General features: G+C 54.0%; 8 protein-coding genes across 8 annotated transcripts; 3 read left to right on the forward strand and 5 right to left on the reverse strand.

Moving 5' to 3' along the window:
- Nucleotides 1-367: 367 nt before the first annotated feature.
- Nucleotides 368-1,309, reverse strand: LMH87_004018 (uncharacterized protein; the record flags this gene model as incomplete). The annotated part of the gene is made up of 1 exon (XM_056195175.1): nucleotides 368-1,309. The coding sequence occupies one exon, from the start codon at nucleotides 1,307-1,309 to the stop codon at nucleotides 368-370; it is 942 nt and encodes a 313-aa protein (XP_056048830.1).
- Nucleotides 1,310-1,822: 513 nt separating this feature from the next.
- Nucleotides 1,823-3,550, reverse strand: LMH87_004019 (uncharacterized protein; the record flags this gene model as incomplete). The annotated part of the gene is made up of 2 exons (XM_056195176.1): nucleotides 1,823-3,258; nucleotides 3,334-3,550. 2 exons carry the CDS (start codon nucleotides 3,548-3,550, stop codon nucleotides 1,823-1,825), a joined length of 1,653 nt encoding a protein of 550 aa, XP_056048831.1.
- Nucleotides 3,551-4,146: 596 nt separating this feature from the next.
- Nucleotides 4,147-5,573, reverse strand: LMH87_004020 (uncharacterized protein; the record flags this gene model as incomplete). The annotated part of the gene is made up of 3 exons (XM_056195177.1): nucleotides 4,147-4,169; nucleotides 4,219-5,446; nucleotides 5,538-5,573. 3 exons carry the CDS (start codon nucleotides 5,571-5,573, stop codon nucleotides 4,147-4,149), a joined length of 1,287 nt encoding a protein of 428 aa, XP_056048832.1.
- A 493-nt stretch (nucleotides 5,574-6,066) lies between these two features.
- Nucleotides 6,067-7,961, forward strand: LMH87_004021 (uncharacterized protein; the record flags this gene model as incomplete). The annotated part of the gene is made up of 3 exons (XM_056195178.1): nucleotides 6,067-6,466; nucleotides 6,529-7,352; nucleotides 7,539-7,961. 3 exons carry the CDS (start codon nucleotides 6,067-6,069, stop codon nucleotides 7,959-7,961), a joined length of 1,647 nt encoding a protein of 548 aa, XP_056048833.1.
- A 604-nt stretch (nucleotides 7,962-8,565) lies between these two features.
- On the forward strand, nucleotides 8,566-9,534 carry LMH87_004022 (uncharacterized protein; the record flags this gene model as incomplete). The annotated part of the gene is made up of 1 exon (XM_056195179.1): nucleotides 8,566-9,534. The coding sequence occupies one exon, from the start codon at nucleotides 8,566-8,568 to the stop codon at nucleotides 9,532-9,534; it is 969 nt and encodes a 322-aa protein (XP_056048834.1).
- A 946-nt stretch (nucleotides 9,535-10,480) lies between these two features.
- LMH87_004023 (uncharacterized protein) lies at nucleotides 10,481-11,110 on the forward strand (the record flags this gene model as incomplete). Its single annotated transcript, XM_056195180.1, has 2 exons — nucleotides 10,481-10,789; nucleotides 10,850-11,110. The coding sequence occupies 2 exons, from the start codon at nucleotides 10,481-10,483 to the stop codon at nucleotides 11,108-11,110; spliced, it is 570 nt and encodes a 189-aa protein (XP_056048835.1).
- A 254-nt stretch (nucleotides 11,111-11,364) lies between these two features.
- LMH87_004024 (uncharacterized protein) lies at nucleotides 11,365-11,704 on the reverse strand (the record flags this gene model as incomplete). The annotated part of the gene is made up of 2 exons (XM_056195181.1): nucleotides 11,365-11,519; nucleotides 11,611-11,704. The coding sequence occupies 2 exons, from the start codon at nucleotides 11,702-11,704 to the stop codon at nucleotides 11,365-11,367; spliced, it is 249 nt and encodes an 82-aa protein (XP_056048836.1).
- A 548-nt stretch (nucleotides 11,705-12,252) lies between these two features.
- LMH87_004025 (uncharacterized protein) lies at nucleotides 12,253-12,984 on the reverse strand (the record flags this gene model as incomplete). The annotated part of the gene is made up of 1 exon (XM_056195182.1): nucleotides 12,253-12,984. The coding sequence occupies one exon, from the start codon at nucleotides 12,982-12,984 to the stop codon at nucleotides 12,253-12,255; it is 732 nt and encodes a 243-aa protein (XP_056048837.1).
- Nucleotides 12,985-13,893: the final 909 nt, after the last annotated feature.

Below are 13,893 nucleotides of genomic sequence, written 5' to 3' on the forward strand. Positions count from 1 at the left end.
GATAATTTGCGCAACAGCGAGGGGATGTGTGTCCCGGGTCAGCGTTGCAACATCCAAGCGTTCAAGAGAAAATGCGCCCCGATCGAAATGACACCGTTTATAACTCCTAGATATGCGTGATGTTTCAATTCTTTCAAGAGTTAGTAGCCTTTCTTTTTTTCACGCGCTAAAACGAAGTGGGAACACATGAACCAATTCAGACATAATTGAGAAGATTTTGGTAACGCGGTTGTCTTCACCATACGGCAAACGGCAGCTAACCAATTGCACTCTGATGGCCCCGCGGCGTCATCCTGGTCCAGTGGGGAGTGAAAAAAGGGTTGCAACTTACGCGATGTCTGCTTGAAATCCATCCTCCTCTTTCCATTTATGCCTCGGGCTTGAACCTGCCGCGCCTCTCCCTCATGGCATTGACCTTTTCCCTATCCTGCTGGAATCTCCTCATCAAACCCGCCTGCTCCTCCTTGCGGCGAGCACGCAGCTGGAAGCGGTAGAAATCTTGCATCTCGGACTTCTTCTTTGTGTCCTTGTCCACCATGCGGCGCTTGGCCTCTTCCGCCTCGAACTTGCTGGCGGGCGCTGTGCGACCACCACGTGTAACCGTAACGAAGCCGTCCTCGTCGGGTTCGTTGCGCAGTCTCTTGGCAAGCTCCGCAGCCTCCTTTTCCTTGCGATTAAAGGCGTTGAAGAAGGCGTGTACCGACCTTCGAGCTTCCGCCTTGTCGACACGCGAATCTCGCAAGTGTGACGATATCCAAGGCACACCAAGAGGTGAGACACCACTTAATGAATCGTCGTCCCACATTGGGTATTTCTTAGTCTTGTTTGCTTTCGTAATGGCCTTGAGAACCAGCTGCACGCTCTTGTCGTCAGCGAGGAGTACCACAGCGGTGCTGCTGCTGCGCAGCACCCTTCTGGTCCAAATCTCGGGCAGTCGTATCGCCTGTCGTTCCTTCTCTTGCTCCTCCATCTCCAAGTCGTCTCGCTTGCGCTTCTTTGCTATGGTATTTATCTTGACGGCCTCGGCAGGGTCGAAAGAATGGGCGGCACCGCTTTCGTCTTCGAAGTTGATTCCTTCGAAGCGGCCCGCGCCGACGAGCTGCGTGAATACGGCGCGGAAATGTTGCTCTGTGCTATCGGCAGGAATATTCTTCAGAAATAGGCTGCGCGAGTCGTTTGTCGTGGCAATCTTGGGCGCATTTCGTCGGATGCGGACTTCGTGGACGGCTGTTTCGGGGAATGAGGGGCAAGGCGGCATTTCGATTGGCAATACCACAAACTGATCACTGCCAGAATCTATTGGCGCCATTTTAATGTCTGCTGAGAATTGCGCAGTATCTTTAGATGTAGTTGCGTGGTGTACAAAGTGTAGGCCAACAGGTTCTCGCAGGTGGCAGAAAAAAAAGCGCCCGGCTTTATCGATAAGAGTCCACAAGTCTGCCTACCCTGTACACTTGTGGTCTTCAAGTATGACACAGAAAATGGTCGCGACCCCAAAGCTGTGAGTGTTTTTCCTGTATGAGTAGAGGTAGATTCCAGAGAAGCTCATTCCTCTCCTCAGACTGGTGCAGTCGGTCACCTTTTCGCTTTTTGGGGTGTCTCCGTATGTAAAGAACCACAGTTTGTCCGAAGGTGCACCACGTGGTGCCAAGGTAAAAATTAGGACATTCGATCGCGAGAGGCCGCTTCTAATAAGATTTCTACCGCTCCTATGCTCAACAATCTGCAGTTTACCCTCTGCCAGAAGTCTGTTGATTACGTGACTCGAACCATCGTTTATCTCGTAAAGCGTGGCAAGTCGTATCTAAGAGCATACAGAGAACTAAACTTCCACGACAATTCTTCCGATACCTCGGCTCACACAGGATAGCATATGACCTTTTTGCTCCTCCGGCTCCAGTGCGCTGCCTCTATGGTCGACCTGGCCGCTCTTGAGTGTAATCTTGCAAGTACCGCAGTTACCCACCTCGCAGCTCGACGGGACATCCGGAAACTCGCGACGAAGGACTTCCAGCAAGCTCTCATCCTCGCCTACCTTGATCCTCTTGTCGTTTTTGTTTGCCACGACAGCCTCGAACGGATCGCCAGAGACATCTGCGGTAAATGCTTCGTAGTGAACTTCGTCGTGCGAAAGGCCGTTAGCCTCGACAGCTGCTTTGGCCGCTTCCATCATCCTCGGCGGACCGCAAACGTAAAGCTTGCTGTTCCATGGTAGCGTCTTGACAATATTGGGAATATTCATACGCTCGCCCTTTGTTTTGTCGTAGACTTTGACTCTGTCGCGGAATGCTTCCAGCCTGTCCAAGAAGGCAGCCTCTTCTGCTGTACGAACAGCATAGTGCAGCTCAAGACTGTAGTTGATTTGGTGTACCTTCTTCATTACAGCCATGAAGGCGGTAATGCCGATGCCTCCCACAACATACACGTGGTTGCTAGCCATCATGCCATGCTTGACATCTGTCGTGATGCGGCCAATTTCTATCGTATCGCCCGCTTTGACATTCTCATGTATGTATCTAGAGCCGCCGCGGCTACCTTCCTCCAGGGCAATACCGAGTTCAAACTTATTGCCGATTCCGACGCCTCCCCCATCCCCAGAGACGACCGAGTAGGTGCGAATTAAACCATTCCCTAACCTGAGTCTGGCATGGGCCCCTAGGAGCGTTTTCGGCAGCTCCTCATCCACCTCTTCCGCCTCGAGCTGCAGTGAAATAATTCGTGGCGTCTCCTGCTGGCGCTTGACAACTTTGAACTTGCGCCACACCTCCTCAACCTTAGGTTCCGCCTTGCGAAGGGCTTTGGCTACACGGTTCTTGAACATGCCGCGGCTCTCGTCGCCCATGGCTTCGATGGCGGCCAACTTTTCGTTCATCTCGTGATTGGCCGTATCACGATGTAGATACTCTTGCACTCTCTCGATCGTCCAGTCGGGCCATTGGCGCTCGACAAGACGCACTTCGTCACCGACAGCCACGGTGCCCTCGCGCACGACTCTGTAGTACCATCCGGTGCGGCTCGTCTTATACGTCGTCGGCGCAAAGTTCTTGAGTGAGAATCGATGGTTAAGCTTGTAGCAGGGCTGTCGCGGTAACGAGACTTGGAGCTGCAAGCTGTCGCCAAACTGAATAATGTCACCAATGCAGACGTTCCGTTCGTTCATGTGTGCCGTCACAAAATTCTCGCCGAAGCCACCTGGTACAAACTTGTCGGCCCGCTCAGGATAGCTCTTTCGCCAGTCTGGGTAATGAGTAGAGCAATCTGCCGTACTCGTGTGAGTCGCTGTAAGCTAAACGGTACAGCGCCACTTGGCGCGACGGTTGCATCAGAACTTACAGCCCAAAATAGCCTTGTCCGGGCCCCCGTGAAAGGTCAGGTCATGCCAATCCCCTTCAATCCCAAGCTTGCCGACCTTGACCGGAGAAGAAAGAAGCTGCTTGTCAATCCCGGACATGGCATTGATCCCGGGCATTTTCTTTTTGCCAGAAGAGCGAATCTCCAAGAGCTTGTCGGTTTGAAAGGGCGATGCCCAGTTCACATCTGGATTCAGCATATTATATATAGGCCGCAGAGGCAGAAAATGATTCAAATGAAGCAGGCAATAGTCACTTGCTCGAAGTGTGTGTGAGAGAAGAATGCCCTAGGAATGCATCGGCTGCCTTACACGGCCACGGGGCGGCCCAGTAAGAGGCATGCATTTATAAGTGTGAGTCCGCACAGTGCGGGCCTTGCTTTTAGAGTGCGCTAAGGCTCGATTGACACTGTTCGCTTTCACGAAGACCACGCCCATCCGGCCTATTACAAAGCCCACAGCAATGGGCTGTATCTAACTAGTGAGAGCTACGCTAGGAGTATCATTTGACAAACGAATGGCGTCGAGCCGGGGGGATCAGCCTCGTCCGGCTTGTCCACTTTGTGGGCACCACTGTCGCTTCACCGGAGCAGGAGACGTTGCATTGGCATTGTGTGTCTCTTTCTGTAGTATGTCGCATATTATCCTACTAAAAACTAAATGTTGCTTTGCGCCAATTACCTTGCCATCTATTAAGCTCAAACATTGGCAGTCGTGACACCACGCACAGTGATCTGCTGACACCCAATTTCGTATGAAACAATGAAGCCCTATTTACGACGCGCATTATCCTGAATTCATGATGCCTGAACATAGTTTCCTTTGTAATGGTTAGCTTATTGTCAGATTTAATCTGCGTTCACACATACCGGGAAATTGGCCCTGCTTGCCGCGCAATTTGCCCGTCCACCACTCGTTCTCGTTTTGTGTTCTTGTCACAATTTCGATGACATCGCCAGCTGAGAAGCTAAGATCGCCATCTGCCTGCGCAGCGAAATCGTATAGTGCAGTGACCATTTCAGCCTGCTTTGCGCCCGCCAGGTGGCTGGGCTTCGGCTTCGGTGGAGGGGGCTTTGATTTGGCCGCCGCGACCATGGACATGTTCGAATTTCCAGGGCTGTACGGAGGCGGAGCCGACGCCTTTTCGGATGCCGTGGAAGTCGGCCGCTGATAGCCTCCAAGTCTTGGGCTGGGCTTAGAGGCTGGGCTAGAGGCATCGTTGCCGTATGTAAGAAGTGCTGGCTGCTTGCCTCCTTCCAGAGCCGGCCTGGGTTGGTACTTGGGTGGACGTCGCTGACCAGTCGTTTTGAATCGAACAATCGAGAGCGCCTCCACTTGTTCTTGAATGTCGCCGCGCTTCTCATGGAAAGCTTCCTCAATGTCCTTAGTCAAGTCAAAGTATCCAATATCGCATCGCTGCATTCGCTCGTGGAGGGTGTAGAAAATATTGAGCTGCATGTAGTAGAAGGACTGGAACAGCGGCTGGATAAATTCGGCCTCCAAGTGGAACAGCTTGGGCAGTTCATCTTTCAGGAGAGAGTTGAAGTACTCAAAGTCTTGCGTGGCTTGTTCGACATCTCCCTCGGCCTTCCACATGGCCTTCTCGTCCTTTGCAGAGCGCTCCTTCTTGTCTTGTAGCTTCTTGAGGGTTGCGCGATGACGATCGTAGTCGAGCTGCTTGTGATCGCGCTTCTGGGCCGTCTTTCGGATGACTTTGATGATGTCGAGCAGCTCGGTAGCTGGCCTGATAACCCTAGTTTCAATCATATCCAGCTCCGGTGCGAGCGTTTCTTGCAGCTCCTTCACAATGGACTCGTACTCCTCACAAGCCTCGATACCCTCGGGGTTTCCCTCGATTTTCATGGAAGTCGGGTCAGACATGCGGCCGGAGATAGGCTTGTAAATTTCCGCAATGGCCTTGCTAAATCCGATTTGGTGGTTCAGCATGCCATTGATGGCGTTGAAGTACTTCTGCGACTCCATATGCAGCTTCTTGGTCTCGGTCTCGAGTTCTTGGAATCGGCGCTCCGCATCCATGTAGACAGCATCTTTCGTGTGCTCGCCGATATTAAACTTGGCCTTGAATGTTTGCGGTGCCTGTGTCGTGGTGCGTTAGCTGCCGGCCGCGTTGTCGTCGAAAACTGCGCGCGGAGGGGTTGCACGTTGCGTCACAGGAGGGGTCGCTTACTCGGACCATGCTCTTGGAAAAGCCTTTGAAACTCATTGTGGCGGTTTGCCTGGGCAAGGACTTTCGCGATATGTGCTGTATGTAGTGAAGGCGTCGTCACAGGCGACTGTGCTGCCGCAAGTGGTCAGAGGGATTGTGGAAAGCTGGCGCCGTACGAAATAGAGTGCGGCGAAAGCAGGTTTAATCGCTGCTGGTGGTGGTGCAGCCGGGTGAGCTGGATCGGTGACGACGGTTCAGTGGCTGTGCTGGGCTGTGGCGCACAGTCGGCGTACCGGTAGAGCCGGACGGCGCAGCACAAGTACTACAAGGCTGAGTCGTCCAGATGGGTGACATGACTTCCATGGCAGAGCTTCACAAAACAACGCGACTATGGCACCCAAGATCCTCCATCGGCTTTCTGCTATGCGTATGCCGAGATACACATCTAAGCTGCTCCAGCGCTGCACATCAACTCATCCATGGACACAATCGGAGCTCCACGCCCATCAGTCGGGGAGTCTCTGATGTCCGGCCAATCAGCAAATAGATAATGCGACCCACTTATCCCCGAACCCGAGCCGAAGCTGACCTAACAATTTCTCGAGATTTGCCATCCTCAATAAATGTTGTGTGCCAGCCATCTCCGCTCCTCCATCCTTGCCACGAACATCCATCAGTCACTCGCCACTTAACTATGGCTAGCCTTTCATCGTGTGCGATGCGCTCGGCGTCCCGCCTGGGTCGCAACTCAGCGCTTGGTCTGACCCTCAAGAGCACTGCCCGTGCTGCTACAATTATCGGCGGCGCCAGGAGGCGAACATATGTTACCGGATCGAAGCCCAACAACGCTCAAGTCGAGACAGCCATCAAGCTGGACAAGAAGGACTTTGCTGGCATTCCTCCTTCGATGATGCAGAATGGCAGTGAGATGAAGATTAGCCCCATGGCAGGTATGTAGTAACTCGCGCGCAGAATCCCCTCAGATGGACAAATTGTTAACGTGAATTTGCAGAGGTCCTCAAAGATGCTGCCATTATGGAGGAGGGCCAACGGCCAATCTATCTCGACATGCAAGCGACGACGCCCGTCGATCCCAGAGTCCTCGATGCTATGATTCCGTACTACGTCGGCGTCTACGGCAACCCGCACTCCCGGACGCACGCTTACGGCTGGGAGAGTGAGAAGGCTGTTGAGGAGGCCCGTGAACATATTGCCAGCCTCATCGGCGCCGACTCCAAGGAGATTATCTTCACAAGCGGCGCGACTGAGAGCAACAATATGAGCATCAAAGGTGTCGCCCGCTTTTTCGGGCGCTCCGGCAAGAAGCGACACATCATCACTACACAGACTGAGCACAAGTGTGTGCTTGATAGCTGCAGACATCTTCAGGATGAAGGCTTTGAGATCACATATCTGCCTGTTCAGAACAACGGTCTCGTCAACATGGATGAGCTCAAGGCGGCCATCCGTCCCGAAACCGCGCTCGTCAGCATCATGGCTGTCAACAACGAGATCGGCGTCATTCAGCCGATCGCAGAGATTGGCAAGCTGTGCCGTGCCAACAAGATCTTCTTCCATACCGATGCTGCTCAGGCCGTTGGCAAGATTCCCCTCGATGTCAACGCCATGAACATTGACCTTATGTCTATTTCCTCGCATAAGATTTACGGCCCCAAAGGCATTGGTGCCTGCTACGTCCGTCGCCGTCCTCGTGTCCGTCTGGATCCCCTCATCACTGGTGGTGGACAGGAGCGTGGTCTTCGCAGCGGCACTTTGGCACCCCCTCTGGTTGCCGGCTTCGGCGAGGCCTGCCGCATCGCCAAGGAAGAAATGGAGGTACGTGATTCTTTACTTGTTTCTATTTGGTTTTCAGGATGAGTTGCTCTACATGCATGGCTTTCTGAATGGCCCGTGACAAGGCCGTTTATGTTGATCAAAGCGATTGTCTGATTTGAAAACTACTCTAATACGAATTGTCTTCTGGATTGTTCTCGAAGGCACATATGCTAATTCCGTTAACAGTACGACACCAGGCGCATCAAGGCCATGTCTGATCGCTTGCTCAAGGGTCTGCTCTCCATGGAGCACACGACGCAGAACGGCGCGCCTGACGCCTTCTACCCTGGCTGCGTGAACGTCTCTTTTGCGTACGTCGAGGGCGAGTCTCTGTTGATGGCTCTCAAGGACATTGCTCTGTCCTCGGGCAGTGCATGCACTTCAGCTTCGCTCGAGCCCAGCTATGTCCTCCGTGCTCTCGGAAACAGTGATGAGAGTGCCCACAGTAGTATCCGATTCGGTATTGGTCGTTTCACGACCGAGGCTGAGATTGACTACGTGCTGAAGGCCGTCGACGAGCGTGTTACCTTCCTGCGCGAGCTGAGCCCGCTTTGGGAGCTGGTGCAAGAGGGTATTGACCTCGACACCATTCAATGGAGCCAGCACTAAGGAGTAGGAAAATGGCAGGGAAACGGATGGAGTACGACAGGAATTAGTTGCCAGGAGAATGGCATGAACACGGATTGATTTCGTGTGTGTATAAGCATTGTATAATAAAGATACCTCTTGTAATCAACTTTCAGGAAGGCATGAAGCCACGAATACACCTAGATTGCTTATCCCTTGGGTGCGCGGGCAAGCATTTTCGGAATGGATTACAGTGCCCAAAGTGGCCACTTTCGAGGTTCATTGGTGCCTCAGCCACATACAATGATACAATGGAACACAATTGCGTGAGAAACACATGAGATGCATGCATGCAATGACAGGGATTCTATCTGGGACGCGTCGTACTCTTTCGATTACGGCTCTCTCGCTACTTGCACCCCGCGCACCGCTGCCTCGGCAGTGGTGGATCGCCCTCGTCGCGACTGATCGCCGTTGTAGCTACAACGCTCGGTTCCCTTGAGAAGTCGGCTTCAGCCGTTATTCCAATGAAACTCTAAAGTGCCTCGGCGACGATATCAATCGAGGTTAGCCCCCGTCCTCACCCTTTTTCATGCCTATTCTTCTTGCCCACTTCCTCCCAACAGCTCGCGAACTCGCACACACCATGGCAGCAGCAGCTTCTCACTTGCCCACATATGCTGACCAGCAGGCCTGGAAGGACATTCAAGATTTTCTGCCGGCGCGCCTGCGCTTCACGCCCGAGCACGCGCCGGTCGAGGAGTTTTGGTCGCACCGCGGCCACGACATCCACCTCGACCGCTGGCGCAACCCGTCGGCGCCGGCGCGCGTGATCCTGCACCACGGCGTCGGCACCAACGGCCGCCAAATGTCCATGATCCTGGGCGTGCCGCTGCATGCCGCAGGCTACGAGCTCGTGGCAGTGGACATGCCCGGCTACGGCTGCACGCGCGCGTCTGCCCAGAGCAAGCCGTGGCCGTACGACGAGTGGGTGCAGATTGCGAGCGACTTCATCGACCACGAGCGAGCGAGCGACGCGCGCCCGATTGTGCTATACGGTCTCTCGGCGGGCGGCATGCTCGCGTACCACGCGGCGGCGCGGAACAAAAAGGTGGCGGGCGTCGTGGGCATGACGTTTCTCGACCAACGCATCCAGCAGGTCGCCGACGAGACGGCGCTCAACGTGGTCATGTCGCGCGCGGGCATACCGCTCGCCAGGCTGGCCAACGCGTCGGGCCTGCAGTCGCTCAAGCTGCCGATGGCGTGGACAAGCAAGATGCACACGCTGGTCAACGACCCCAAGGCGCTCAAGGTGTTTCTGAAGGACAAGACGTCGGCGGGCTCGGCGGCGTCGATGCGGTTCCTCGCCACGTACGCGGGCTACAAGCCGGCGCTGGAGTACAGGGACTTTGACGTGTGTCCGATCCTGCTGACCCAGCCGGGCGAGGACAGGTGGACGCCTTTGCACCTCAGCAAGCTGGTTCTGGACAAGTTCGACAAGGTACCGGTGAAGATTGTCGAGCTCGAGGGCGCGGGGCACTACCCGCTCGAGGACAAGGGGCTGCAGCAGCTGGCCGATGCTATTTTGGAATTTTTGAGCTCCGTGGCTCAGTGAAGAGGGTTCTGTATCGCTGCCTCCACCCACATGAGGGTGGCCATCGAAGCTTTTGTTTGCTTTTCAGTGTTTAACTTGATACCCAGGCTATCGATACTAATACCAACGTCTCACCCAAGTTGGGCATAGTTTTCTCCATCTCAACGTGCCTCACGTCTCAGGCAACGGCTGTGTTGCTGGTCCACGTAACGGGATCATTATTGCGATCGCCTACAGAAGTTTCCCGTAGCAATTTTACAAAGACAGATGGTATGTAGACACCGTAGATTCGATGCACACCTTAGGCGATCCCACCGTTGGATGTGTTGCAGGCCCACCCCTCGCAACGTGGTAGTCGTTTTCGACGGACCCCTATCTCGATGCCAATGCACCAGCCACATGGGAATGGAGAAGAGTTGATTCGACGCGCGGTCATGGAACAAACGGAACAAACTTGAGCATTCCTTGGCTCGAGATGCATCAGCGGCGTTGTCGACCTGCATCGTCGGTGGCTCAGGACGCGCCAGCCACAGGGAGTGAACCCCGCTAAAATGACACGCAGTGTGGCACCTGTCTGCCTCGAGGAGCTTCTATGACATCACTATTGCGGAAGTTGCGCCACATCAAGCTCGAGCTCTTTGGCTGTCCATCCAACCATCGTGTGCGCCATGGGAAAGCACGGATGGAAACGGCAAAGCCGTGTGGAAGGGTCGCCGCACATGTCAGATGAGGGTTTCGTGAGCTAATCAAAAAAAAAAAATCTCAGGGAAAGAGGGGTATCGTGAGGAAGCAGGGTCGTACACGAACAGAGTATAAAGCTGTCCCGCCCCTCTTTCTCCCACACACCATCCCTCTCTTGACAACAAACCACTCTTCAGTTTCTCTGCTCACAAGACTGCTACTACTACTTCCACTTACTTTGATTCTCTCTATTTCACCCAGAACCAAAATAGCCAACACCGCCATCATGTCTGACCAGACCAACCAGCAGCAGACCCCCTCCACTCTCCAGTCCTACGTGAACTCGGCATCCGGTGCCGTTCAGAGCGCTATTGGCAGTTTGACTGGCAACACCGGCGATCAGGCTCAGGGCCAGGTCACTCAAGATCAGGCCAAGGCTGAGCACGAGCAGTCCAAGGCTGGCGTCAAGGCTGCCGGCGTCAGCGTCTCGAGCGACGGCGGCGTTGCCAAGGATAGCGCCGACCGCACCGATGGTTCTTGGAACCAAACTATCGGCTCCGCCAAGGAAGCCGTTGGTGGTCTTCTCGGCCACGAGGTACGTTTCCCAAGCAAGGTGCCTGTCATGGCGAAGCTACGATACTGACAACGATCCTAGGGTCTGAAGAAGGCCGGCCGCGAACAGAACCTCGAGGGACAACAGCAGGAGGCCAAGGGCCAGGTCAGCGATCTGGCTGGCGGCGTTTCTGACCGTGCCAAAGGCGTTGTCGGTGGTGCCGTTGCCAGCGCTATGGGCGACAACGAGGGCAAGGCTCACTACGACCAGGTGCGTGCCGACGGCAAGGCCGCCCAGCGTGGTGTCGAGGCCGATCTCGAAAAGAAGGCCGAGGCCGAGCAAGCTCAGAAGGACAAGCAGTAGAGTGTTGCCTGCAGCTCCTTTGTGGACAAGAGTTATACCCCTTTGATACCTGAAGACTTTATGCGTAACGATATATTAGCCCAGTAGCTTTAATACATGTTTACTTGATCAAACTTCACTCAGTAGAGGATTCAGAAGCAGTGACATGGACCATGAACCCTGAAGCGACGATACGCATAAAATGGTTGTATTATAAATATGGCTCATTAACAATAGTTTTTTCCGTATCCTCCCTGTTCATTCCCATGTGCTCATTAACAAGGGCAAGGGAAGATGCAGAAGTTGCAAGGAATCGGGCATGGAATAATGAAGCAGAACCGGCCAGGGCACGTCTCTCCGCCTCCTCGCAGCCCGAGTTCGGGGTCGGCGTTCTGAGTATCGGCCGTTTCGGCGTGCGCTTGTTGGGGGTCTAAATTGTGACTGTCAGCTCTCACTTCCATCCGATGCACGCTCATCTCCCCGCCTTCCATTCTTTGCGACGGCGCCGTAGGTAAACGTACCCATAGCTTGGTGACGGGTTGGCTGGCTGGTGAACATGGCGGGCTCTGGGCGCGTCATTTCGACGGCCTTTTCGGTACTCGATGTGCCAGTCATTATGTATGAAGTTATTCGATGTTTGATGAATTCTGTCGCAAGCTCTCGTCTTGTCGCTTCTGAGGAGAATCGTTGTGCGTATGGAAGGGGGAGAACGGGCGTTTCTGGCAGAAGCTGCGCCACGGGAGGCCATCGTCATAGGAGTGGCGCCAGATCGACGGCAGCCCCGCCACGTTTTTTCTTAGCAGGATCAAAACGTCCGAGCCACAAACCTACCCGGCAGTTGACTCCGTGATAATTACGTGAGGGTCATCGAGCGCCATGGTCATATTTTAGCAGAAAAAGAAATTATGGTAGAATGCTGCAGTGAGTTTCATGTCTTCTCGGATGCCAAATTAGTGTGTGATGGACTGTGGCTGCAGAGACGCTGTATTCAGCTTGAAGTAAAAGTATGTAAGCTAAGGGCAGAACTATGCCTGCCTCACATAAGGCCGCTAATCATTTCCCTCCAGCTTGCGCGGAGAGTTGGTCAACTCACATAACAGCATGAATCGACATTATTGTATATTGATAGATTGATAATCTGCATTGCATAGTAACCAACCAGCTTAGACCTTGATGTGGATATAGCTAAACGTGCTCTTGGCCACTGTCCGCGTACCGTACGCCTTCTTGTGCACATAATTATACTCCTCCACCGTGACCTTGTCGCCCGACACCTTGGTCACCCACGCGACGTGGCCGGCCCCGGCATTGGTCTGCGCGACGCAGCCGGGGACGGGCTTGCTGTCGATGCGGACCTTGGTCTGGCGCGCCGCCTCATCCCAGATCTTGGCGTCGCCCCAGTGCGCGCCCTTGTACTGGTTGGTGAACTTGACGCCGAGGCGCTTGTTTACGCGAAACGCCACGAAGCTGGTGCACTCGCACTTGTAAAACGCCCACGGGTCGGCGCTGCTGCACGAGCCTGAGTACGGGTAGTCGTTGGTGACGGGGCTGGGGATGGCGGCGGCGGCGGCGGCTTCGTCCTCGGCGCGGAGCTCAAGCAGGAAAGACGTATAGTCGTCGTCTTCAGAGGAGGGATCGCATGCGGCGAGGCTGGAAGGTGCATGGGGGACGTGCGCGGCGGAGACGAAGCAGTTGTCAGAGGTCTTGTACCATGTCTCGTCCTCTAGCTGTGCCTGGCAGCTCAGAGAAATGTCTTGCTCGGTGGCGTATGCGCGGAGGCTGGCGTAGTCGGCGCCCGGGCCGGTGTGGCACTGGACGCCATCACCCCGGATGGCGAAGCCACTGGCGACGGGAATGGCCGCAATGGCGATTTGCGCGATGGATGAGCACTTCATTTTAAAGGGATGAAAAATACTAGCAGGGAACAGCAGAGTAGTGGATCTTGTCTTTCTGGGTTACACTGCTCAACAAAGGGCCGGACAGCCATATTTATAGTTGAGAAAAGACTACAAAGCCAAGTGTTCGCTAACGGCAATTAAGTGCTTATGCCTGCTCGTTCCCGTCGCGAAAGAGCCTGGACGGTGCCTGGTGTAAGTGAGCGGAGCCAGGGTTTTCAGCTCTTCCTGTAGGACAATTGCATGGTTGCAGTTTCGGCACTGAGGATCCCATCAGCAATTTTCAGCTCTTCAGCCGCAGCTGGATGGAGCGAACATGTCAATCAGGTTCAACTTCGAAAACTGGCGTTCTCTGACATCGCTTGATGCCATGTAGCGACGACCAGCTTCGAATCACCCGTGCCCGGCATTTAAAATGGACGGTGTCTATAAAACGACGGCATAGTTCTAGTCCGCAGAAGATCGCGTTGGGATTATAAAACACAAACCTAACAATAAAGAGGGATGTAACGAGGGCTTCAAAGTTTTATTTGGGAAACAAAGCCCCGGCAAACCCGCCGAAATTCCTGAAACGAGGGGCTTACATGACAACGATGAGCGCTCGGCGGAGTCACAGAGTGAAGAGTGCGAAAAAAAAAAAGAAAAAAAAAAGATATAGTGCCAAAGAATAAGAAGCAGATAAGCTCAAAAGAAAGAAAAGCAGTCAGGCGAACGAGATTCAGACGGCACTTGAGCAAAGTCAGAGACTGAGAGTACAAGCATCATCGGTTGGACAGCGCCCTTTGTGGCGATTCATTACTACCGAGCAAAGTACTACCGAGCAAAGGTTGGAAAGTCGTGCAGTGTAGTTTCACGACTGACTAGATAAATAAGAGTCTGCGCATAAAGCAAAAATGGCTACTGGTCAGT

The sequence above is a fragment of the Akanthomyces muscarius genome, chromosome 2 (assembly GCF_028009165.1).
Source record: "Akanthomyces muscarius strain Ve6 chromosome 2, whole genome shotgun sequence".
Lineage (NCBI taxonomy): Eukaryota > Fungi > Ascomycota > Sordariomycetes > Hypocreales > Cordycipitaceae > Akanthomyces > Akanthomyces muscarius.